Source organism: Sus scrofa, chromosome 15 (genome assembly GCF_000003025.6).
Source record: "Sus scrofa isolate TJ Tabasco breed Duroc chromosome 15, Sscrofa11.1, whole genome shotgun sequence".
NCBI classification, from domain to species: Eukaryota; Metazoa; Chordata; class Mammalia; order Artiodactyla; family Suidae; genus Sus; species Sus scrofa.
Window position 1 is genome coordinate 105020622 of NC_010457.5, and position 26293 is coordinate 105046914.

General features: G+C 38.3%; 1 protein-coding gene across 3 annotated transcripts in view; it reads right to left on the reverse strand.

Moving 5' to 3' along the window:
- TRAK2 (trafficking kinesin protein 2) overlaps positions 1–26293 on the reverse strand; it is a 64794-nt gene that overhangs the window by 29361 nt on the left and 9140 nt on the right. For 2 of the 3 annotated variants that reach the window (XM_021075699.1, XM_021075698.1), the window contains exons 2-3: positions 7088–7380; positions 2723–2917 (exon numbers count right to left, since the gene is read on the reverse strand). In XM_021075699.1, the coding sequence (XP_020931358.1) occupies positions 2723–2917; positions 7088–7178 (286 nt within the window). In that variant the 5' untranslated portion in view covers positions 7179–7380. The remainder of the gene's footprint in view (positions 1–2722; positions 2918–7087; positions 7381–26293) is intronic. The other variant, XM_013982331.2, reaches the window with a different exon arrangement.

A 26293-nucleotide genomic window follows, 5' to 3' on the forward strand; every position in this document is an offset into this window, starting at 1 on the left:
AAACGGTACTTTTAGTCATGGAGCACTCTGATTGCACTGCTTGCTCCACAGCTGTGGGCTTTCTCTTAATAAAATTAAGAAAATCCTGCACATGAAACATTCTTTGAGTATTTTATTTTATTATTTATTTATTTAAAAACAAATTTTTTTTTTTTTTTTTGGTCTTTTTGTCTTTTCCAGGGCCTCATTCGAGGCATATGGAGGTTCCCAGGCTAGGGGTCTAATTGGAGCTGTAGCCGCCGGCCCACGCCAGAGCCACAGCAGCGCGGGATCCAAGGCGGGTCTGTGACCTATACCACAGCTCACGACAACGCTGGATCCTTAACCCACTGAGCGAGCCAGGGATGGAACCCGTAACCTCATGGTTCCTAGTCAGATTTGTTAACTACTGCGACAAGACAGGAACTCCCTGAGTATTTTAAACTTTGTGTATGGAAGGGACTAGGAGGGAATGATTTCCTTTGGACATTCAGTGCTTTTAAGAATTCTATATATACATATTTTTTTTTGGCTTTTTTTAGGGCTGCACCCGCGGCACATGGAAATTCCCAGGCTAGGGGGCAAATCGGAGCTGCAGTTGCCAGCCTACGGCACAGCCACAGCAACGCAGGATCCAAGCCACATCTGCAACCTACACCATAGTTCAAGGCAATGCCGGATCCTTAACCCCCTGAGTGAGGCCAGGGATTGAACCCGACTCATGGATACTAGTCAGGTTCGTTACTGCTGAGCCATGATGGGAACTCCTCGAGTGTTCTATTTTAAGAGTAAACAATCTCTGGTTTGGTTAGGGGCTCAGAGAACAACCAGAGCCCTTTCATTCATGTGAGATAGGCTTCCATCCCAAAATTGTGCCCAAGTTTCCTCCCAAATTTATTTTCTTCTCATGGCTCTTTCAATTTGTGTTACATAAGAGAAAAAGTGCTTCTGTCTGTGACACTTCTTTTTATCAGCTGTTAGAATTCATTTTAATGAGACCGAGTATCTATTGGCATATGAAGGAAGTAGAGATCAGAAGGGGCTGAAATAACACTGGGAGCTGAGCCCTAGGATGGCTTGCCGGGGTCTGTAATAATTATTCAAAACCACAAATCTTGACATCCCAAGGGATAGAAAACTGTGGAAAAGGGTAAGAGAATGATTGCATCATGCTTTTTAAAACCCTGATCAATTTGCTAAACAAAGTAAACCATTTATCTTTTACATTCAAACAATGCAAATTCATAATGAAGTTTATTGACATTTGAGTGAACTGTTAACCCAAAGAACTGATACCTTTAAAATAACAGTGAAAATAAGTATAGTACAGTGATAACTCACAGACATGGAGAACAGACTTGTGGTTATCAAAGGGGAGGGGAGGGAATGGGATGGATGTGGAGTTTGGGGTTTTATAGCAGAAATCGACACAACATTGTAAATCAACTATACTTTAATTAAAGAACTTTATATAATATATATATATATATATATATATTTATTTTTATTTTTTTTTGCTATTTCTTGGGCCGCTCCAGCGGCATATGGAGGTTCCCAGGCTAGGGGTCGAATTGGAGCTGTAGCCACCGGCCTACGCCAGAGCCACAGCAACGCAGGATCCGAGCCGCATCTGCAACCTACACCACAGCTCACAGCAACGCCGGATCGTTAACCCACTGAGCAAGGGCAGGGATCGAACCCACAACCTCATGGTTCCTAGTCGGATTCGTTAACCACTGTGCCACGATGGGAACTCCAAATGCTTATACGTCTTTTCCTGAGAGGTAAGTACCTGATACAGGAAAGTACCACTAAAAGTTAATGAAAATGAGGAGCTCACAACAATCATTCTCCGGTTAGAATCTTTAACATATTGAAGCCTTCACTGGGAAAATATCTAAGACCTGATGTAATCTCATATCTAATTCATATGAAAATAATTTTATAAATATATTGATATTGAATTTAGGGACTTACTGTGTATTCTAACAGCTACTACACATACAGCATCTTTACAATGAATGAATAAAAAAAGTACACTCAGTCTGAAAGCAGATTTTTGGAATAAGGTCAAAAGCAAAAAAAGGTCTCCAAACTTTAAAGTTTAAAATTGTGTTCTACTTAATTTTGTCATTTTTAATAGCTGGGTGTAAAACATTTATTTTCTGAACAAATCTGGCTTAGTTTCTCACTGAAATACTCTCTCTGAATCTTTCTTAAGTGAATAATGAAAATTACCAGAAAGTGTACATGCAGTTCTCCTTGGCATTATTAAAACTACTTATGAATCTAAGAACTATGTTTCCTAATGACTTGACAAGATTCTGTGACTATGTCCGTTTAAAGGGGTAGATAAGAGTCAAAAAGCTAATGGCTCAAGATATTAAACTATTAGGACAATAAATGCTGAGAAATATAAAGAGATATTAACATTTTTAATATTTTTACTGCTTTTTTAAAAAGTTCCCTTTTCTACTCAGTCTGTGGAAAGTATCAAGTTAAAGATAGGAGAAATAGAAACCTCTGAGGATGCCTGAAACCCTGGACACTCAGAGTCATTAAGGATGATAAACTTTCTGCATTCAGACATAACACAATTGGAGTCATCTCTTCATGTTGTTTAATCAGTTCAAGTAAAAGTAGGTACAAACTTTTTTTTGGGCTAGGGATGTCAAATGTTTTAAAAGTCAACAGCAAGATACTCATGATCTTTAGATCCACGGACAAACTCTAAAATACTCACTCATATAACGGAAAGTCTCTTCGGCAAGGACTGGAGAGAGGGCATCAGATGCATGTTGTTGCTGGTGTGGGGACTGAGTCCAGTCTTGATTTTCATACAGAAAGAGAGAGTCCACTCTTAGCTTATACTGCGGTAGCTGTTCTTCTAGCAGGCTCACCAGCTCAACTTCAGGGAGATCTTCATTGGAACAGACATCTAAAGAGGAGATTCCATGTAAATGAATCCAACATATTTCAATCTACTAGGCTACAGGGAAAAATTGGTGCAATTGGCTTTGTGAAAGTAGGACAACCAAAGAAACAAGAGCCCAAGATGTCTCCAGTGATTTTTATTATTATATCCTGGTACTGGAGTTGGTCTTTCTCTAGGTTTCTTTGAAAAAGCCTTTAGTAAAAATAACATACCATGAATTTCCTTGTATGCTATCTAAAAATATACTGCTTAGGGAATATAACGATGTTTTAAAATTTTCTTATTTCCTCCTTATCTATTTACTGCTGCTTCAAAGAGCTCTGATCTCAAAGAACTTACAATGCGTGGGGGAGAAAAAGCCACACAAAACAACCAGCAGAAAATAGTGAGTTCAAAAGGAATAAAATTACATGTTCTTTAATAATAGAATTTGAACTCTGTGGGAAGATACTTCATTATCTAGAAAAATTATACCTTAGCATATTGTCATAGCATCTAGATATTTTTTTAAAAAGTTAACATTTACTGGTTAAATGTTACACAGTAATGTTAACATTCCAGCACAGTGTTTCAACACTGGTGCTAGAGTAAGTACTTAATCATTTTTATTTTAAAAATGTGATACCTTTGCCATTACTACCCTCTTACCTGCATACCTCTAACTCCCCCTGCATATACTTCTTGGGCTTCTTTGCCTTTGTGTTTGCTCCTGACTTCTTATTTGAGATACTGCCCACCATTTAACACCTCCTAAATTTAGCAGTTTACCAAAAAAAAAAAAAAAAAAAAAAAAAAAAAAAGTCATCCCTTTTAACATGCTTAAAATATTAGGGCTTAAAATAGAGAAAATACAGGATATCATACCAACCCTCTTATCTTTTAAAGAGATCTGGTATTTCCTTTGTGGGTAGCATAAAGAAATATTTTCTAACTCTGGCAAAGAACAATAAAGTTGATTTTAAGAAAACATACCTTAAAAGAGTAAATTTCAACTATTTGACCTTAACAATGAAGAGGCTGACATTAATCAAATCAAATAGGAAGAGGCTGACAATATCAGATAATCCTATTTACCTAGACTAGCAGTGGCTTCATAACCACTAGGATGAGGTACATAATCACAGAGATGAGGCACTTAAATATGGCTCTAAAGAAGCTCCTCTCAATCCTTAGCAGATCTCTTAAATAAGATATCTGAAAATAGCATAAAAGATAATATTTTCAACAAATGGTGCAAGAACAACTAACTATTCAATTGGGAAAAAAAATCTGGACCCTAACTTCGTTACATATTTAAAATTAATTATACAATGAACTACTGACTTCAATGTAAATGCAAACACTATAAGACTTTTAAAAGAAAGCAAAAATAAAATAAAATAAAAATAAAAAAGTAAAAGAAAGCAAAGGAGAATCTCTTTGTGATCTTGGAATATGCAAAGATTTCTTAGAAATGACACAAAATATGAACTTTAAAAGCAAAAACTGATAAACCGAGCACCATCAATATTTTAAACTTCCACTCTTCAAAAGTTAGAAAACCATCATCACCATTAAGATGAAAAGGCAAACCCATGGGACCTAATCAAACTGAAAAGCTTTTGCACAGCAAAGGAAACCAAAAAGAAAACAAAAAGACAACTTTCAGAATGGGAGAAAATACTTTCAAATGATGCAACCAACAAGGGCTTAATCTCTAGAATATATAAGCACCTTATACAACCCAACAGCAAAAAAGCCAATCAATCAATGGAAAAGTGGGTAAAAGACCTGAATAGACTGTTCTCCAAGGAAGATATACAGATGGCCAGCAAACACATGAAAAAATGCTCAACATCGGTGATCATAAGAGAAATGTAAATCAAAACTACCATGAGATATCACCTCACACCAGTCAGAATGGCCCTCATTAATAAATCTACAAATAACAAGTGCTGGAGGGGCTGTGGAGAAAAGGGAACCCTCCTGCACTGTTGGTGGGAATGTGAACTGGTACAGCCACTATGGAGAACAGTTTGGAGATACCTGAGAAATCTATACAGAGAACTTCCATATGACCCCGCAATCCCACTCTTGGGCATATATCCAGACAAAACTCTACTTAAAAGAGACACATGCACCCGCATGTTCATTGCAGCACTATTCACAATAGCTGGGACATGGAAACAACCCAAATGTCCATCAAAATGGATGAGTGGATTCGGAAGATGTGGTATATATACACAATGGAATACTACTCAGCCATAAAAAAGAATGACATAATAATGCCATTTGCAGCAACATGGATGGAACTAGAGACTCTCATACTGAATGAAATGAGCCAGAAAGACAAAGACAAATATATCACTTATAACTGGAATCTAATATCCAGCACAAATGAACATCTCCTCAGAAAAGAAAATCATGGACTTGGAGAAAAAGACTTGTGGATGCCTGATGGGAGAGGGAGGGAGTGGGAGGGATCGGGAGCTTGGGGTTATCAGATACAACTTAGAATAGCTTTACAAGGAGATCCTGCTGAATAGCATTGAGAACTTTGTCTAGATACTCATGTTGTAACAGAACAAAGGGTGGGGAAAAAAAAATGTAAATGTAATATATACATGTAAGGATAACTTGATCCCCTTGATGTACAGTGGGAAAATAAAATAAACAAATAAAAAAAATAAAAAGATTATAGCCTCAAAAAAAAAAAAAAATAAAACGCAAGCCACAGTCTGGGAGAAAATATTTGCATCTCATTTATTTAACGAAGGATTTACATAGACTATATAAAGAAAATTTACAATTCAATAATAAGACAAATATAAAAATGTGCAAATTATTTAAATAGACAATTCAAAATATCTAGAAATAGCCAATAAGCACAAGAAAAGACAATATCATTAGTCATCAGGGAAAAATGAATTAAAACCACATGGAGATACTAATATACACCTACTAGAATGGCTAAAATAAAAAGCACTGACAACACTACTAAGTGTTGATGCTGTTAAGCAGAGGTCAGCAAACTATGGCTCACAGGCCTACTCTAGCCTATTGCAAATCAAGTTTTATTGAAACAATTACATTTGTTTATGTATTGTTTTTATTGGTGCTTTACTGCTACATCAGCCGAGTTGAGTAGTTGTAACTTGGCAATAAAAAGGAGCGAACTGCTGACATGTATACTACAATGTAGATAAATCTCAAAAACACACTGCTGCATAAAAAGCCAGGCACAAAAGACATAGATTAATCTACAGGAAATTCTAGAACAAGCAAACTATCTATTGCAAAAGAAAGTACACTGGTAGATGACTGGAGCCAGCAGTTGAGGAGTGGGGTGATCTGGGTATGAGGGAACTTTTGGGGGATAATAAAAATGTTCTATAACTTGATTGTACTAGTGGCTACATGAGAGTATATATGTTTATCAAAACCAAACTGTATACTTAAAATGGGTGCATTTTATTGTATCTTAATGAAGATATCTCAATAAAGTTGAATAAAAAGTGAGAAAAACAAACTTTGGGTTTAGATGAGCTTCAGAATTTTGTGACATTTTAGAGTAGCACTGTGCATTTACTGTATGTTATCCAACACCTTCAACTGGTTTTGTAGCAGCATCCAATATTGAAAAACGTTAAAAGATTTTTCAGCAAATATTCGAACTAAGTGAGATAAGTCTAGAAATAGCTGCACAAGTCAGATTTTGTAGACCAATGAGTTTTAGAATTAAAGTTTACCAAAAAAACTTGGGGAGTACAGAGTTTTTTAATTTAGTCTTGCAGATAAGGACTTACGGGGCTATACCTGTGTTTGCATACACTGTGTGTCCTGAGAGCCTCTTAGGTGCCAGGTACTGTTACCAGGTGCCTGCAAGGTATAGAAACACAAGCACTCTGTCCTCGGGAAGCAGAGATAGGAAGACAGGAATAGGAAGACAACAGGGAGATAAGTAAGCACTTCCTACTGACTGACTAAGGCTCACACTGTGTAGGAAGTCAGACATAGATAAAGAACCACACCTAAGATTTTGGAAATGTGATAGGAGACCTGGAGATGGAGAGATTAATTCAGTTGGTCTCTGAGTAGACGGGGATGGAAAGAGAAGCTGGGTTTTATCATGGCAGGTCTTATATGCCTTTTATCCTATAAGCAACAGTACTTCATTTATTAAACTGGACTCACCAGTAATGCTCTCTGAGTCTCTGTGATTGATATTCATGAGGCTTTCTTCACCTTTCGGTGATATAAAAATGGCATTCTGGGACTGATTCATGCAAGATCCTTTCTTGCTTTGGTTGAGAAGGACAGCTTTGGTTTGAATCAGAGTAAAGGAAATCCATCAAGCCATTCAATAAAGAAAAGCTCTGACCACATGGATGTTTTCTTTTAAACAGATTTTTTTTTCCTGATGAGTCAAATGACATCTGGAGGAACAAATGCTCTCATGTGATTATCACACCTCGGATGGTCATGACCTAAAACAAAGAACACATCAAGTGACTTTAGAATTCAGCATGCTCATTAAAAACAGCAGCCCCATTGTCCAAAAGGTCTGTCATTAAGAATATTTTCCTAATGATACACACACCATGTAGATAAATCTCAAAATAATTATGCTGGATGAAAGAGATCAGATAAAAGAAGGATAGTTTATGATTACATTCCTATAAAATTCTAGAAAATGTATACATCTATAGTGACAGAAAGCAGACCAGTGGTTGTCTGGGGTTGGGGAGGAATTACCAAGAAGCAAGAGTAAAGTTTGGGGGATGATGAATTATTCTGATTGTGATAATGGTTTCACAAGTACATACATAGGTCAAAATTTATCAAATTGTATATTTGAAATATGTGCAATATAATGTAAATTATAATTCATCAAAGCTGTTCACCCTAAAGCAACCAATAACTCAAGAATAACAGATAATAAACTGACAAAGAAGATGAAATGGAAGATGGAAAATGGAAGATGGATGAAATAATATAAAACAGGGCTTCCCAACCCTGGCACTATTTGGGGCTGGATAATACAGTGTTGTGTGCAATGTAGGATGTTTAGCAGCATGCCAGTAGAATCCTCTTCCCTGATCCTCTCCCAGTTTTAACAGCCCCCAAGTGTCTCCAGACATTACCAATGGCCCTCTGGGGGAGAGGGGGTAAAACTGTCCCCAGTTGAAAATCACCAATAAAAAAGATGCTCAACTTCATTTATAATTAAAATAAATAAAAATATAAAGAAAGTATTTTTCATTCTTTAGATCAGCAAACACGAACTTTTATTACATGCATTGCTAGAGAGGGTATGGAGAAAGCTGGTACTCATACTGTTGATAAAAGTGCAAATTGATATAAGCTTTCAGAAAGGCCATCTGGGAGTTCCCATCGTGGCTCAGCAGTTAAGGAATCCAACTAGGAACCATGAGGTTGCGGGTTCGATCCCTGGCCTTGTTCAGTGGGTTAAGGATCCGGCGTTGCCGTGAGCTGTGGTGTAGGTCGCGGACGAGGCTTGGATCCCGCGTTGCTCTGGCTCCAGCATAGGTAGGCGGCCACAGCTCTGATTTGACTCCTAGACTGGGAACCTCCATATGCCGCAGGAGCAGCCCAAGAAATGGCAAAAAGACACACACGCACACACACATACACAAAGGCTATCTGGCAATACCTATCAACATTTTCAATGCATATATACCACAACTGAACAACTGTACCATGAGGAATTTATAAAATGGATATACTCAAGAATATGCCAAGATGTAGGCATAAGGATGCCCATTCAGTACTTTCTTTTTTTAAAGCATACACACACAACTGGAATAAAAATATCCATAAAAATAGTTTAAATATGGTACATATAGTGGAATATAATGCATTAAATATATGTGTGTACTTTTAAAAAAACTCAGTTGTTAATGATTAAGAAAAATGTTCAATATTCATTATAAGCCTAGCTTTATATCAAAAGACTGTTCTACTAAACAGTGTCTGCTTAGCAACATGCAGCTTCTATTTATGGCTATTTCTTTCTCCTGCCTACTATTTATAGGCATTGTAAACATTCAGTGTTCTTTTAAGAGTCACACCCAAGAAACAGAAATGACCAAAATAAAAGAACTAAGGAAGACTGAAAATGGTCACTAAGGTAGCACAGAGAAGCATTTTCAGTAAACATTAGGGAACAGAATTTCAGAGAGAGAATGGGCAATGGAATTAAATATTACATAGAAGTCAAAAGAGACATCTGATTTAAAATGGGGGGGTATACAGAGACCATAAAATCAACAGGAACCTTCTAGAAACCAGATCAACCAAGAGATTCAGCCCAAAGCCAAGCTGTAAGTAATCAAGAAGCAAGATGGTAAGATGGAGTTTAGTGAGTACACGCCAAGATTTGCAACATTCAGGCTTTCAGATTTTCATGGATCAGTGAAGTTTCAAAAACTTCTATGGTTATTAGCATAGGGTTGCTGTTTTTATACTTCATAAATGAAAAAAATGTATAAGGGAAAAAACATAATAAACAACAGTCCTTTCCAGAAAGGTCCATAATTTTATATTGGCATAACACATTTTTTTAAAATATTTGAATTCAGGAAATTTTAATAATTTTTTAAAATTCTATTTTATATATACAACAATTTTCTTGAAGTATGTTTGTCAATATAGCAATCTCGCCAGCCAGTACAACATGAAATAAAGTTCAAAAGTATTTGTTCAGGTACTTTGATTTTAATTCCAGCTGTCCAAAATTCATTTTCATATCCAAGATGAGTCTATTGTATGCAATTAAATTCTTCCCCATGTACTATTTTACTGTCAAAATTACCACTCCCAAATTAACCACTGCAAGGGAAATGGAACAAAAATGGGATCAGACCAATAAAGATTTGCCCACCTCCACCTCCTGAAATTGGGAGGAGGAAGAAACTCCGTTGAAGTACTCGACCATGAGGAATTTGAACAAAATCTCAACTAAGGGTTCTGTCAACAAAGAATCAACAGTGATTCTTGAGTAGGTAGTCAAAACCCATCTGTTTTGTAAGTTTTTGTGTCGCAGGTAATTTTTACCAAGGTCTTTGAAATTTCAGTGTTTAAGAATGAAGTTTTAGGAGTTCCCGTCGTGGCGCAGTGGTTAACGAATCCGACTAGGAACCATGAGGTTGCAGGTTCGATCCCTGCCCTTGCTCAGTGGGTTAACGATCCGGTGTTGCCGTGAGCTGTGGTGTAGGTTGCAGACGCGGCTTGGATCCTGCGTTGCTGTGGCTCTGGCGTAGGCCAGCGGCTACAGCTCCGAATGGACCCCTAGCCTGGGAACCTCCATATGCCACGGGAGCGGCCCAAGAAATAGCAACAACAACAACAAAAGACAAAAAGACCAAAAAAAAAAAAAAAAAAAAAAAAAGAATGAAGTTTCAGGAGTTCCCGTTGTGGCTCAGTGGTTAACAAACCCAACTAGGAACCATGAGGTTGCGGGTTCAATCCCTGGCCTTGCTCAGTGGGTTAAGGATCCGGCGTTGCCGTGAGCTGTGGTGTAGGTCGCAGACGCAGCTCGGATCCCACGTTGCTGTGGCTGTGGTGAAGGCCGGTGGCTACAGCTCCGATTCAACCCCTAGCCTGGGAACCTCCATATGCTGCAGGAGCGGCCCTAGATATGGCAAAACGACAAAAAAAAAAAAAAAAAAAAAAAAAAAGAATGAAGTTTTACTAGAACATAGCCATGCTCATTTGTTTGTTTTGTCAACCGTTGCTTTCATGCTACAATGGCAGAGCTTAGTGATTGTAACAGAGACCTTACAGTCAGGCAAAATCTAAAATATTTACTATCTGACGCTTTAAAGAAAAAGCTTTCCAACCCTTGATTTAGTAGTAAAATAATTCAGGCACTGGAGATCACGTAGTGGCTCAGCAGTTAGCAAACCCAACGAGCATCCATGAAGACTTGGGTTTGATCCCTGGCCTCGCTCAGTGGATTAAGGATACAGCATTGCCTGAACTATGCTGTAGATCACAGATGTGGCTTGGATCTGGCATTGCCGTGGCTGTGGCTGTGGTGCAGGCCGGCAGCTGCAGCAGCTCTGATTACACCCCTAGCCTGGGAACCTCCATATGCCACAGGTGCAGCCCTAAAAAGACAAAAAGACAACCCTCCCACCCAAAAAAACAATTCAGGCATCAAATAACCATGTCTAAGTCAATGATTTCCCAGATCAACTTCTGAAATAGGGAACCCCCTACAAGTATTCAGATATACTTGTTTTTTTGTTTTGTTTTGTTTTAGGGCTGCACCCGTGGTATATAGAGGTTCCCAGGCTAGGGGTCGAATTGGAGCTACAGCTGCTGGCCTAGACCACAGCTGAAGCAAGGCCAGAACCAAGCTGTGTCTGTGACCTACACCACAGCTCACGACAACACCAGATCCTTAACCCACTGAGTGAGGCCAGGGATCAAACCCTCAACCTCATGGTTATTAGTTGGATTTGTTTCCACTGTGCCACATCGGGAACTCCTATTTATTTATTTATTTATTTTATTTATTTTTTTGGTCTTTCTGCTATTTCTTTGGGCCGCTCCTGCGGCATATGGAGGTTCCCAGGCTAGGGGTCCAATCGGAGCTGTAGCCACTGGCCTACGCCAGAGCCACAGCAACACTGGATCCGAGCTGCGTCTGCAACCTACACCACAGCTCACAGCAACGTCAGATCGTTAACCCACTGAGCAAGGGCAGGGACCGAACCCGCAACCTCATGGTTCCTAGTCGGATTCGTTAACCACTGCGCCACGACGGGAACTCCGGGAACTCCTATTTAGATATACTTGTAATTAGATCACTAATACTAGAAGAATTTCAGTAAAGAACAGACTTCTACTTTCTATACCTACAAGTACGCTTAAAAGTTATTTTCAATTTGTGAGATGTATTTTTTAAAAGTAATAAGTTACAAATTTGCTTGTGAAGAAGGAAGTGGAGAGGGAAGAAAAGATGAAGAGAGGAGAGAAAGAAGAGAGGGAGGAGGAGGAGGATGAAAAGAGAGAAAAACAAAGTGCTCCTCATATCTATCCAAACTGGTTCTTAAACAAAATTGTTGTACTTAATCATATCATAATCAAAGATAATTATGAAAATCTAAAGATAACTTTGGGACCTTCTGCCTGCCATTTGTAACATAAATGGCTGGTTTAATCTTTTTTTTTTTTGCTTTTTAGGGCTGTACCCATGGCATACTGAAGTTCCCAGGCTGGGGGTCTAGTTGGAGCTGCAGCTGCCCACCTACAGCCACAGCAACTTGGGATCTGAGCCACATCTGAAACCTACACCACAGCTCACAGCAACGCTGGGTCCTTAACCAACTGAGTGAGGTCAGGGATCAAACCTGCATTATCATGGATCCTGGTCGGGTCTGTTACCGCTGAGCCATGAAGGGAACTCCCACTGGCTGGTTTAATCTTATATTTACATTATGAGTCCCTTTTTTTGTTTGTTTGTTTTCATATTTACATATATCACATAGGAACATACAAAAAGGTGTATGTGTGTACGTATAAATATGTTTCAACTATGAATGCTAGATCTGTGATCTAGAGAACTGCTTTTTAATTAGTTTTGGTGATATTGTTAATGGTATGGTTTTAACGCTTACATACAAGAATGGAGAAAGCTAAGTGAACACAGAACTAAGTCCATCTCCAGAGTTATGCAGGAAGACTCTAGACCTGCAGGGCAATCCAGGAACCTGCCCAGTCTGCACACTGTGCTCCAGGTCAGGGTGATCTGGAAATGATAAGTTCTTCCTGGTGACTCTTTAGAAGTAAGTAAACCCTTTGGATATGCCCTGGTCTAGATCTGAGCTCCTCAGGAGGATTAGTTTAGAGTAGCAATGTTGACTATAGAACAATGTATGCCCCTTGGCATTAGAAAAGCCTGAATTTTATTTTATTACTGGTTTTCTGACTCTGAGCACATTACTCAACAGTTCATAATTGTCAAGGTGGGAGTAATAATTAACTACTCTTTACAGGGAGGGTCAGGTATGAGGACTAAATGAACAACAGAAATTCCTGGCTCGGTACCTGACATACAGTAGACACTGAAATGCTCATTCCTTCCAGCTTTCCCCTTTTTCTTGGGCCTGAAGAAAAAATGATGTCTTCTGCCTAATATTTCTTAAGTTTCTGGCTTAAGAGTCAGCTCTGAGCTCAGAATGGCTACCGTAGTTGAATATGTATTCAAAGCTTAACTATAACTAGTACCTTTACCCACACCATAGTTGCTGTATTAGTTTTTCTCATTGCTGTTACAACAAATTACCAACAAATTTAGTGGTTTAAAACAACACCAATTTATTATCTTATAGTTCTGGACCTCGAGGGATGAAAAGGTTTTAATGGGCCAAAACCAAAAACCCAAGAACTGGCAGGGCTGTGCTTCCTCTGGAGGCCCTGGGGAGAATCTCTTTCCCTGTCTTTTCTAGCTTTTAGACCTGTAACCCTTGGCTCAGGGTACCCCTTTCCATCTTCAAACCCAGCACCACAGCACCTCCAAATCTCTGTCTCTGCTTCCACTGTCACATTACCATCTTCTGCCAAATCTCCTGCTGCCCCCCTCAAGGACATCCATGGTTTCATTTAAGACCCAACTGGATAATTCAAGATCATCTCCCCCTCTTAAAATTCTTAATTTAGTCCTTTCTGCAAAATCCCTTTTGCCATATCAGGTAATACGCAAAGTTTCCAGGGGACTAGGATCTGGATATCCTTGAGGGCCATTATTGAGACTACCGCAGTGGTTAAAAACATGGATTCCAAAACTCAGCTCTACTACGTACTAGTTGTATGACCCTGGACAAAATGCTGAACCTCATTTCTTCATGTGTAAAATCAGCTTAATAACATGGTCTATTTATGGGGTTGCTATGGAGATTAAGGGAGTTATAAGAGGATAACAGTACCTACCTTAGATGGTCATTGGGGAAATTACAAGAATTAACACATGTAAAGGTCTTAGAACAATAACCTTAGAATACAATAAGTATGCCAGTATTAGTTATTTCCATCACTACCAAATAGTACTATTTTATCATTATTATGACTGTTGTACCTTACACAAAGTTGAGCACACTGTAAACCCTACTGTTGACTGCTTAATAGCCTCTTCTCTCAACCTAAGCCATTTACTTCCTGCCCTCTGATGAGTGATGTTAGTTTAGTGCCATTAATCTTTTTTTTCCCTACTTCTCCAATGCATGAATAAACAGAAAGCTTGCAGAATCAGAGTCCTAAATGGAGTAGAAACTAAACTCTGGCAAGCACAAATAATACTTTTTCAGTTCCCTTCCTAGATCGTACACAGATATTCTTAGTACTTCCTTGAGTACCATCGACTTGCTATGCTGGATCATTATTCACTCTTTTTAGGAACAACTTCACTGTTTTTCTTCATAAAACAATCAACCAAGCATGCATTATTTAACAAGAAGGCAGCCTTTGTTATTCTTGCACACTTCAGAGAAAATAAAGTAAATCAGCCAAGTGACTTATTTTAATAAGAATGAGACTTAAAAAGAACAAACATGTCATTCATATAAATATTGCTGGCAGAATACAACACACTGATGACTTAGATAGGTTAGCCTAGCTATGGAAACTAAATGGTCAACAGTGAGGGCCTAAATATAGGCCTTGTGCCTTAAAAAAATCTTGCTACTTCCTTAAAACAGGATATTCTGGCTAAAAGAGGCTTATAGAAAAGACTAAAACAATTCAGGGACACTTCACTTCAGCAAAAGTGCAGAGCCTAGAATTACAGTAAATATAATAATGTAACAAACATTTAAACTGGAAATATATTTTAACATTTTATTGTACAAATAATACTTTGGCAATTAATTTAAAATACATGTTGGCTGCTGATGTGCACACAGAAGTGGGGACAGTGCCAATTACCAACTCCAGCAGCAGTTCTTGTAGGCAGTGACAACCTTAATCCAGACAAGATAAAGTGTATAATTTAAAAAATAATGAACCATGTTCCTACATTAAATAACAGATTTTTAACAAAGACAAAGAGTCACTAATTTTAATGTACCTGGTTACACCAAAGATAAAATTTACCAAAAAAGCCATAATAATTTTTAAACCAGACATTACGCCACTAAAAGACTATATGATGGCTTCAGTGCTAAGAGCTGGAAAAAAAAAAAAAAGGGTGGTAAGTGGTGTCAACCTCCAAATCCAACCTGAGAGTAAGCAGCAGAGCTCACAAGGGCAAAGCCCACACACCAACACCAAGTCCAGCTGCACTGATGGGCCACTACCCCAGCTGCCCTGGGGTGCACTACGTTCAGCCCAGCCATTCCACCAGCAAACGTAAAGTTCACCCTGAGGAACTATTTGGTCCCTCTTTTTTTGTGTCATTCAATTAATGACCAGTAGGTTTTCAGAATATAAAATACATGGAGGCAGCTCTACTTACAAACAGGATGGATTCCAAAAGGCTACTTAAACCCATTAGTTTAAAAGTCCAAAACCCTGAGTGAGATTCAGGTTTATGGGGTCTGCATTCTCACCTATCTGGTACATTTTTGGCATTTAAAAAAAATTAAGTGCCCTACTTTGTTTACAATGAGCATTTACTGAGGCAGGCAACCCCTCCCTGCCACAATCTCTACCAACAGAAGGGAGGGAACCTCTGGCAGCTAAGGAATCTACACCAGAGTTTCACCTGCAGATAAGAAAAGGTCTGGAACCATGGTGCCATCTGTGGTTTTTGATAAGTTACCACAGCACCACTCGGCCTTTCAGTTCTTAGACTCCAACTTTAACCTGAATTAACCTTTGACTAAACAGGCATCCTACCTGAACGATAATCCTCTGCTAAAACCACTTCAAACATTCATACTTCTTCACCCTTGGCTGACTGTCAACTGCACAGGCACATCTTTTTTTTCACACATCTTGGGACTGTCCTTCATAATCATTTTCCAGTCATATATCTAACGTGTAATCTTCTCACTTCCAATTTTTTACACTCTTTCTTTTTAGGGCCGCATCCTCAGCATATGGAAGTTCTCAGGCTAGGGGTCAAAATAGAGCTATAGCTGCCGGCCCACACCATAGCCACAGCAACGTGGGATCCAAGCCGTGTCCTTGACCTCACGGCAATGCCAGATCCTTAATCCACTGAATGAGGCCAGGGATCGGACCTGTGTCCTCATGGATACTAGTTGGATTCATTTCCACTGCGCCACAACAGGAACTCCCCACTACTTCTATTTTAGTGTTCATCAATTTATCATTAGCATTGCTTTCAGAGACAAAATGGAATTTGTAATATTTATAAGATGCCTCAAAATTATACATGTATAAAACAAACATAAATAACAATAATGGCTGAGTTGAAAATGACCATCTATTGGTAACCAGCAGAGCTGAATGAATCCTTTGCTCTGAGGCATACTTTGTCCCTATCCAGAAACTTTAAGTTACAGGTTCTAAGCAGGTAATTTTGTGTTTCAACAGATTTATAAGAGAGTAAATCTACCATGCAAGGACTGGGCTTTCTGTCCTATACATTTGGAGATGTAATTTTATATGTTGCTTGTGCTTGGCATTTGGTTTCAAGCCAAATATTAAAGAAAGTTTAAAAAAAAATAAGCCTACTATCTTGTTTGCAAAGATAACAAATTTATAGTCCAGTAATCCAGTTCAAATTATTGCAGTGGAAAAGGATACTGTTTCTCTCTGTTTCCTCAACAAACAGTAAATAGCAAGAGAATGGGTTACTGCTAACAGGTATTTGATTCATCAAGATCTTCAAATCACTAAAACTGCCACAGCAACATTGAAGAAGATTTTCTAGGCAAGGAATCACTTGTGAGTCAATGACAATTTTACAGAAAAGCAGCCACATTACACAGCAGTGTCTGTATATGCCATACTTTACCTTTTATAAAATTAGGCAAATAATCCAAAAGAAAAAGGATATTAGGGACTTTTTCGAGAACGCCAAGTCTAGTCATTATTAGAAGCCTTCTGTTTCACATTTCACATCTACATCCTCATCAAAGTACAATGATAGTTATTAAAATATGACCCTAATCATGTTAAATCATGCTTTTATACCTACTCTTTAGGAAGTTAGGAAAGCAGGATTTAAAAGAAAATGTGAAAAGGTAATAGTTTATGGTATTTGAATAATTAAGTTTTACCATCTAGAAAATAAACATATCCAGTGTGCCAGAATAACAACTGGGGCAACTAATAAATGTTATCACTATCCATAAATTTTATTTTGGAATTCTTAGACGCATAATGCTAAACATGTTTCCCTTTCCCATTTGGCATTATGATGAGTTACAGATATCCGTATGCAAAAGTTAGTCAAGTTAAAGAACACCTTCATATTTGTAATGGACTATGAAATAACATATACTACATAACTGGTTTACTTTTTTTTTTTTTTTTTTTTTGTCTTTTTGCCTTTTTCCAGGGCTGCACCCACAGTATATGGAGGTTCCCAGGCTAGGGGTCTAATAAGAGCTGTAGCCTTCAGCCTACACCACAGCCTCAGCAACTCGGGATCTGAGCTGCGTCTGCGGCCTGCACCACAGCCCATGGCAATGCCGGATCCTTAACCCACTGAGCGAGGCGAGGCCAGGGATCGAACCCACAATCTCACTGTTCCCAGTCAGATTCGTTAACCACTGAGCCACGACGGGAACTCCTGGTTTACTTTTCATGGACTTTTCATTAGTTCTCCATTCCTCAACTGGTGATATTAAAACAATCTCCCTGTTCCTCCGTTTCCTCACTTATAAAATGGGAACAATAACAGTACCTATTTTATAGGCTATGTGGATTAAATGAGTTAATGTTTATAAATCATATTTAATAGTATTTGATAAACAGAAGCATTACTTATGTGTTTCACATGATTAAAAAGTTAGATAAGGAGACAGAATTATAAAATATGAACAATACCATTTCATGAGACCTGGTCATAAGAATGTAGATTTAGAAGATACAGGATTCAGATCAGTTCCTATCCTTCCACCTTGTCAACAGCTTTAGCTCTCAAAAAACACATGCTCTTATAAAAAAACATGGCTCTATATCTCATCTGGAATTGCCACCAGCTAAGATACAGCAATAATTCAGGAGTTCTAACAATTATTCTCACCTTAGAGGTAATCCCTTCTTACCACTAATTACTGATGATAGAGAAACTCTTACAAAATTTTACCCAAATATAAAGCCCATGGTGGGAATGCACAGTGAAGCCATTCAAAGGAACCATAGAAACCATGCTGTCAAATTAAGGTACATGTTCCCTAGGATCCAGCAATTCTGCTCCTGGGTATATCTATCTCAAAGAAATTCTCATATAGCTCATAGAGACAACTCCTTGGAGGGTAGACAGGTAAAATGTGGATATATACCACAGAACACAGCGCTAAAAATACAGTGCTGAATGAATAAAGCAGGAAGCAAAAGGAGAGAGATACCACAATGCAATGTACATAAATTAAATTTATTCTGCATTATAAACATATTAAAATGCTTACCCTGCATGGAGGAAAGGGGGAAATTTGGAACAATGTAGTATGGTAACAGAAGGAAAATTTTTTAAAAAATCTATGGAAGTCTTACTCTTCTTTTGGCAAACTATTTATCTATATTATTGCACCTCTTCAATCCTTAACATCTGACTATGCCTGGACATGAAAACACTTGCTGGAAACAATGAATGCAAAATTAGCAATCTCTGTAACGTACACTATGTGGAACACAGTTCCTGACAATTTCTTAAAAGGCCAGTTGCTTTTACATTACTACCCAGCTGCTCTAAAGAAGTGTAGTTAGATTTCAGCCAAAGAAATGGTTAAAAAAAGTGAGATTAAGCCTCGATGTTGACATCTTCAGGTGTTTGGTTATCTGATAAAAGTTTTGAAGGGAAAAGTGCTTAAAGTTCAAAGACGACAAGAGTTTAAAAGTGGTATATAATAAGTTATATTCCTTAAACAAACATATTTATCATCTGATGAAAATCAGCCACAAGTGACACTGAAATTTCCATTCAGTTTCTCTTTAAAACACACAGACACGACACACACATATACATCTGTGCACCTTTCTTTCTCATTATAAATTAGGTAATATGTTTATTCAAAAAAATTCAGGCAATATATAAATATGAACAATCAAATGAAAGTTGTTTGTAATCTTTTACCATCCCTTCATTGGGAGATAGACTGTTGACATGCTGTTTAGTAGTCTACTCATCTATCTTTCAAGGTCAACATTTTATTGATCTGTGTCATCATTTTAATGTAACTCATCTGGTAATGGATTACACAGAATTCAGAATATACAATTACATAACCACTGATAGTTTCCACCTGTGACCTTGTAACAATTCTTTATACACTTTTAAACTTTTTAAACTCAAGAATCTAAACTTTTTTTTGTAAAAAGCCAGGCAGTAAATACATTAGGCTTTGCAGTCATATATTAGGCTTTTGTCATCTATTATCTTTGTTGTTGTTTTTTTTCTTTAATTGATTTTGAGGGCTGCACTTGAGGCACATAGAAGTTCCCAGGCCGAATTGGAGCTACAGCTGCTGGCCTACACCACAGCTCACAGCAACGCCTGATCCTTAACCTACTGAGGGAGGCCAGGGATCAAATTTGCATCCTCATGGATACGGATTGGGTTCTTAACCTAATGAGCCACAAAGAAACTCCCCAGGTGACTTTTTTTTTTTTTTTTTAATTTATTTATTTTTTTTGTCTTTTGCTATTTCTTTGGGCCGCTCCCGTGGCATATGGAGGTTCCCAGGCTAGGGGTCCAATCGGAGCTGTAGCCACCGGCCTACGCCAGAGCCACAGCAACGCGGGATCCGAGCCGCGTCTGCAACCTACACCACAGCTCATGGCAACGCCGGATCGTTAACCCACTGAGCAAGTCCAGGGACCGAACCTGCAACCTCATGGTTCCTAGTCGGATTCGTTAACCACTGCGCCACGACGGGAACTCCCTGTTGTTGTTTTTTAACCCTTTAAAAAGTGGAAAAACAATTCTTAGCTTATAGATTTGCTGGATTTGGCCCATAGGCTAGTTTGCTGACCTCTGGTCTATACCCTCAATCACAACAGTTTTGTACCACAGAGTAAAACAAGGACACAAAACTCTTCAAGAAAAGGCAACAAGTACCTGAATAAGCAATATGAACATGAAATCTTTTCAAAATTCTACTTCTAGACAAGAATTCCAACTTTTACATGATGGCCCAGTGACAGTAAATATCAAAAAAGATCAGAGAGGAGATCTTCAGTGCCCTAGTGGTTAAGCATATGGTGTTGTCACTGCTGTGGTGCGGGTCTGATCCCTAGTCTGGGAATTTCTGCATGCAGCGGTGTAATCAAAGTTTTTTAAAAAGACAGTATATATATAAAAATCCTAAAAACAGTGTTAACTACTATTTATGCATCCCTAGTTTTATCCCTCTTTCCCATCACCTATTTTTTTTGAACTTGTTTCTATAAAAGATCATGATTGATTAGAAGTAAAAAAGCCATTGCAAATTATTATTTGGCAGTCAGAAATAATTTAGTGATGCCATAGTGTAGCCAAAGGAAATTGCATAGAAAATAGGGCAAAAATGCTAAATGCAAACTTCAAAAGGGTAGACTTTTGTCTTACATTCACAAAATAGTCTTTAGTTCTCTAAGAGAAAGAGCAATGTGATACTTAAAATCTGAAATTCTGTATCCTTTTATTATTTATTTATTTATTTATTTTGCTTTTTAGGGCTGCACCTGCGGTATACAGAGGTTCCCAGGCTAGGGGTCTAATCAGAACCACAGCCGCCAGCCTACACCACAGCCACTTCAGATCTGAACTGCGTCTGCGACCCACACCACGGCTCATGGCAATGCTGGATCCTCAACCCACTGAGCGAGGCCATGGATCAAACCCGCAACTTCATGCTTCCTAGTCAGATTCTTTTCCATTATGCCATGACGATGGGAACTCCTGAAATTCTGTATTCTTTTAAATGACCACTATCTTCTCTGTACCACCTGGCAAAAGAAATACACAGTGCTATATAGTATAGTCAATTCTAACACTGCAAAAGCTTTTTCAAGATGCGGTTTTATTACAACTTCTTTAAAGAATGGAGACTGAGTTTAGTATGAATTATTTAAATTTTTGAAAATTTGGTAAATGGAGAAAATAAGAGTTATTGGAAGGATTATTATAATCACCTAAGACACACACTTCATCATCTTTACATGCAACAGCAGAGCTTCTCTTAGGAAAGAAATGCTTTTTATTTGGGAAAACACAAGAAAAAGGCACTTATGGTGGAAGGCAAGGCTGTTCTGCATAAGTCCAGGGAAACAACTGTTTGGTCCCTCCCCACCCCCGCCGCGGGGAGGAAGAGAGAAGGGAAGGGAAAGAAGTCCCATCCAGATGGCAGTAACTCAAAGGCCACAAGAACACTAGGAATTTGCCGAAATCTCAGGAAGGGTTTTGGCTTCCCCATAACATGAAACCAAAGGTGCGAGCCAACTGTTTAGCTCCTAAAGCGTCTGTCTGGACACTCATCTGACATTTGGGCTATAGACATATTAAAATATTCATTCACAAGAGCATTTGCCATCAAGAATTTACATTCCAGGATACTGATAAAGTCATCATAATTACTATGTATCTTTTTTTAAACACAGAGAATCATGCCCTTTTGACTAAAGTAATAGTTAAAAAAAAAAAAAGAAAAAAACAATCATAAGTCTTCAAAAATGAATAATGCAGAGGAAAGAGCATTACAGAGTTTGTGGATTTCCTGTTCTCTTAACCAAAAATGAGGGCAAAAATGCCTCAAGCAGAGGCATTTTATATAACAGAGTCTGTGGTTACTTTATATGTACTATATGTCTAAAACCAAATAAATCCTTCCCCAGCAAATCAGAAAGCATTTTTTGTTTTCAACACTGACTGGTAATATTTAGGCAGTAGATTAAATCAAAACACACCATCATCTGAAAACCTACACAAACACTTCATGGAAGATTAAGAAATAAACTGAACACATAATCATGCTGACAAACTTAAGAATATTTCTTTATAATCTGCTCTTCAAGACTTACTCTCAAATAAAATAGCCAAGAAGACCCCTTGAAACAGCACTTTCATAAAGCAGTAAAGTAAATTCAAATTTTCAAAATAAATAATTCAAAAAGAGGTAGAAAATCTGTGTCTTCATTTCTCTATCTCCTCTAACAGTCAAATATAAATTGGCTTTGGCAGCTTAAAATGATCTGAAAATTTTCAGTTATTTTAAACCTAAAATACTTAAAGCCTTCAGAAATAAGTTTCCAAAAACTGAAAAACTGTAGGCAAGATAGTTCTTCAGATCAATGAAGTAATCAGTGGCAGGAGGACATGCAATCTTTTAGGAGCAGGAACAGGGTGTAACTTAACATTGGAGTGAGTGATGGTCAGGATAGAATATTTATTATAAACATGGTTGTAAACATATAATCCTAGAATGATTCTAGAATTCTGCATATCTAAGACATATATTCATTTTAGTAATGTAATTCTACTGGGCAAGAGATGTTCAAGTTACAGTTCAGACATAAGACTCATGGTTTCCGAACCAGTCAACTCCAGGACTTCAAGATAAGGTTACCTTTTGAGGGAGAATTGACACACAGTGGATGATTCTGGTTTGCCAATGAAATTCAGAAATCAAATAAGAACAGATACAGCTTTCTGAGGTATGGCAAGTGGCTACCTGCAACATCTCAGACAATTAGACTCTGAGCTTGATGGGTATAGTAACCAGCTGGCTAAGGAAATTTAGGAACTCTCTCCATCTGTATTTTATTTTTTAAATTTTTATTTATTTAATTTTTTAATGGCATGTGGACGTTCCCAGGTCGGGGACAGAATCTGAGCCACAACTGCAGCAACACTGGATCCTTTAACCTATTACACCAGGCTGGGGATCAAACCCTCACCTCCACAGCAACCCGAGCTGCTGCAGTAGGATTCTTAACCCACCGTACCACAGCAGGAACTCCTTCCACTTGCCTGTAGTGGCTACCAGTATCCCCATTTCTTCAGGATTTTATCCTGAGCCCTCTCCTTTTTCTCATTAGGAATCTCATCTACTTCAAAGGACTTAATTTCCAATTACATGATAATAAGTCCTTAAGGCTCTAACTTCAACCCAAATTGGCATTTCTTGGCTTTAAACTGGACCTCTCAGTATCAACTTATAATCAATACCATAAACTCACCACATTCTAAACTGAACCCATTATCCTTCTTCTATGAAATCTATTTTTTCCTGCTTTACCTATTAGTTAATATTATCAATTTACCTGAGCAGCAGAACCAAAGATTTCAGAGTCATCTTTCTTCTCCTCAATCCCTGCTTTCTAAGTTGTCACCAGTTCCCATCAATTTATTCTCCAAGCCTGTTGCTCTGGCCTTATTTCAAGCCCTTCTCTCTGTCTCTGGCAACAGCTTTCCACCTAGGCCCCAGTTTCAGCCCTTGCTATTCTGAGTTAGCATAGCTCTTGGAGTGCATACTGCTACTCAGCTCACTCCTCCACTCCCTTAGCATAGTGTTCCTTATGTTTCAAATGTCCTCTACCTCTCAATGCACGTACACACCCCCCCCCCAACACACACTTATAGTAACTTGGTTTCTCATGCAGATTTTCCTATAAGGGAAAATGTATTAACTATGGGAACCAAAACACATAGTTCATTTGACAGTTTTACTCTATGTTAAGAATAGACATCCTGGGAGTTCCTGTTGTGGCTCAGGGGGTTAAGGACCCAACGTTGTCTCTGTGGGATGCAGGTTCAATCCCTGGTTTTGCTTAGTGGATTACGGATCTGGCATTGCTGTGAGCTGCAGTACAGGTCGCAGGTGCAGCTCAGATCTGGTGTTGCGGTGGTTGTAGCAGCAGCTCTGATTTGACCCCTAGCCTGGAAACTTGCACATGTGCACAGGTGTGGCTATAAAAAGAAAAAGAAAGCAAAAAGAATAGACATCTTTGCTTATTTATCATTATTCAGTGAGTCTGCTTAACGTGTCTTTTCCTCCAGGCCTGAGCAACTCTGCGCACACAAACTTCACTTTGTGGACCTGAACAAATGAAGAGGCATCATCACTACCCTGTGAGAATTTTCCTGAGCAAAAATGAGCTCTTTTGACACTGAAAGCAAAAACTCAAACATCTGTTAAATTCATGACCTTTCTCTAGAATATACCAAATGAAACAAGCCCTGTAGAAGTTTTCTGAAGCTGGCTTCTAGGAGTTCAGTGGGTTAAGAATCTTCTGTAGTGGCTTGGGTCGTTGTGGAGGCATGGATTTGATCCCTGGCCCAGCACAGAGGGTTAAAGGATCTGGCATTGTTGTAGCCGCGGCATGGGTCACACCTCCATTTCCTTATTTTAGAAACATAGATAGTAGGATATTTTCCCCCTAAAGTTAAGACATGGTAATGAGAAAACTCCAACAAATTGCTATATGGGAAGAGGAAAAAAGTCCTTAAGAGGCTAAAAAGAACTTGATGACTCATGGTCACAACTATGACTAGCAATTACTGTATTATAGTGATTATGGTGATATGCTTCGGGATTATAAGCTTTTAAAGAGTTCTTTCTCCCTATGCTAAATGGTTTCCAATTGCTAATTTTCTGGAGATTTTAAGTCCACTTCTAATTCTCTTTCCTCTCCCACGGTGAGGCTATCAGTCTTTGTTGCCAGTATGGCTCTCCCTTTTGCTGTTGGCTGAGAAACCAGATAACCGGGTTATCGGAGAACCCAGAAGGTGTCTGCTTGAGACTGAACCCTAGGACCTGTTTTTCAGCCCTTGGCTAGTTCTTCAAGTACCTCTACTTTCATCCCTCCTTCTTTCCATCCCCAGGGAATTAGCTGGCTGGCTTCTCTTCCTTTGGCACTGTCGCCAAGTGCTTTCTCACCTGGTGTTCTTTTCCCTAGGCTGGCTGTGACTACACTCTGTCCTTTCTTTGTCTCTCAAGAAAAGTCTAGGGTCTGCATCTCTTTTGTGAGAATTTTAGTGTTAATCAGTATAAAGAAATACAGTGGAAACATGGAGAAAATGGTTTAGGAAAACTTAACATTTTTCATTGTGATTTTGCTCCTTAACCAGTGTTTGTTGACTCCCTTACTCAGATGCTCCCAGAAGAGTACATGCTCAATTTTTCCCTCACTACAAGCTCCTTGAATGAAGGTATCTTATTTTTGTATGCCCAAAAAACCTTAAAGCAATCGACACACAGTAGGTCCACAACACATGCCCGACTATAAGCTTAATAATTAAAATGTCAACACAGAATTCAGAAGTAACTGAATGAACACAATTATTAAAACACTTCAGTCCAACATCAACTAAAGAAACTGCCTTGAAAAACAAAATCAAGCGAAGAGTGAACATGTGAAAGAAAACACTATTTGGTTTATGAAAAATTCTGTATAGTGTTTGATGGTAAAAGGGTGATTTATTATTTTTATAGCAATAACACACTACCCACTTTTCTTGTGATAACTAAAAAAAGAACAAGTTGTCAGTTTTGTCAGGAAGCTAAACCTGAACCTTTGGCTCATTCCTTGGTTTTATCATGTTTCCCACTAAGACTGTTTGCAGCTGTTTATGAATGAACTTAAAATAATCCCCATATCAAATAAGAAATGACCAAATATCTTCTTTAAAAAACTCACAATTGCTAATATGTCTCATTTGTAATCTTTCAATCTCTGTGACTAAAGATAAAATAGTCATAGTCAGTGGTTTAGCCTAACACTAGCTAAAAAGATGAGAATAGCTGAAAAGAAATTTTTCTTAAGTTGTTAAATTATATGCCTTAGGAACAGTAGTACCACCTCAGAGACACTGGTTGGTTCCCAGTATCCTCTTCCTTTCTTCCCTCAGACAGAGAGTGCTCTTTCTTAACCAACAAGCTTCCCTTTGTTTTGATTTATACCACTGGTCTGAATAACCCCAAAGCACCACACAACATGCCTTTGACTGAAAGCGACTAAGAACCAAAAACAGAGTTTTGGCACTTGGACCCCAAACATGTACTTACTTTATTTAAGTGATGAATTTTTGAGAAATCCATTTTCTCAGCTGACATACATTTTAAATATAAAGATGTAGTTAAGTTCTCTTTAAAAGGTCACGAAGCCACGTGGAGAGGGGCTGGTACAAAGTCTTCAACCATGGACCTCACACCATAGACATGCACCCTGTTGGCCTTTTTAAAAAATTTATTTATTTATTTATTTATTTAAAATTTTATGGCTCCACTCTGCATATGGTAGTTCCCGGGCCAGGGCCAGGGC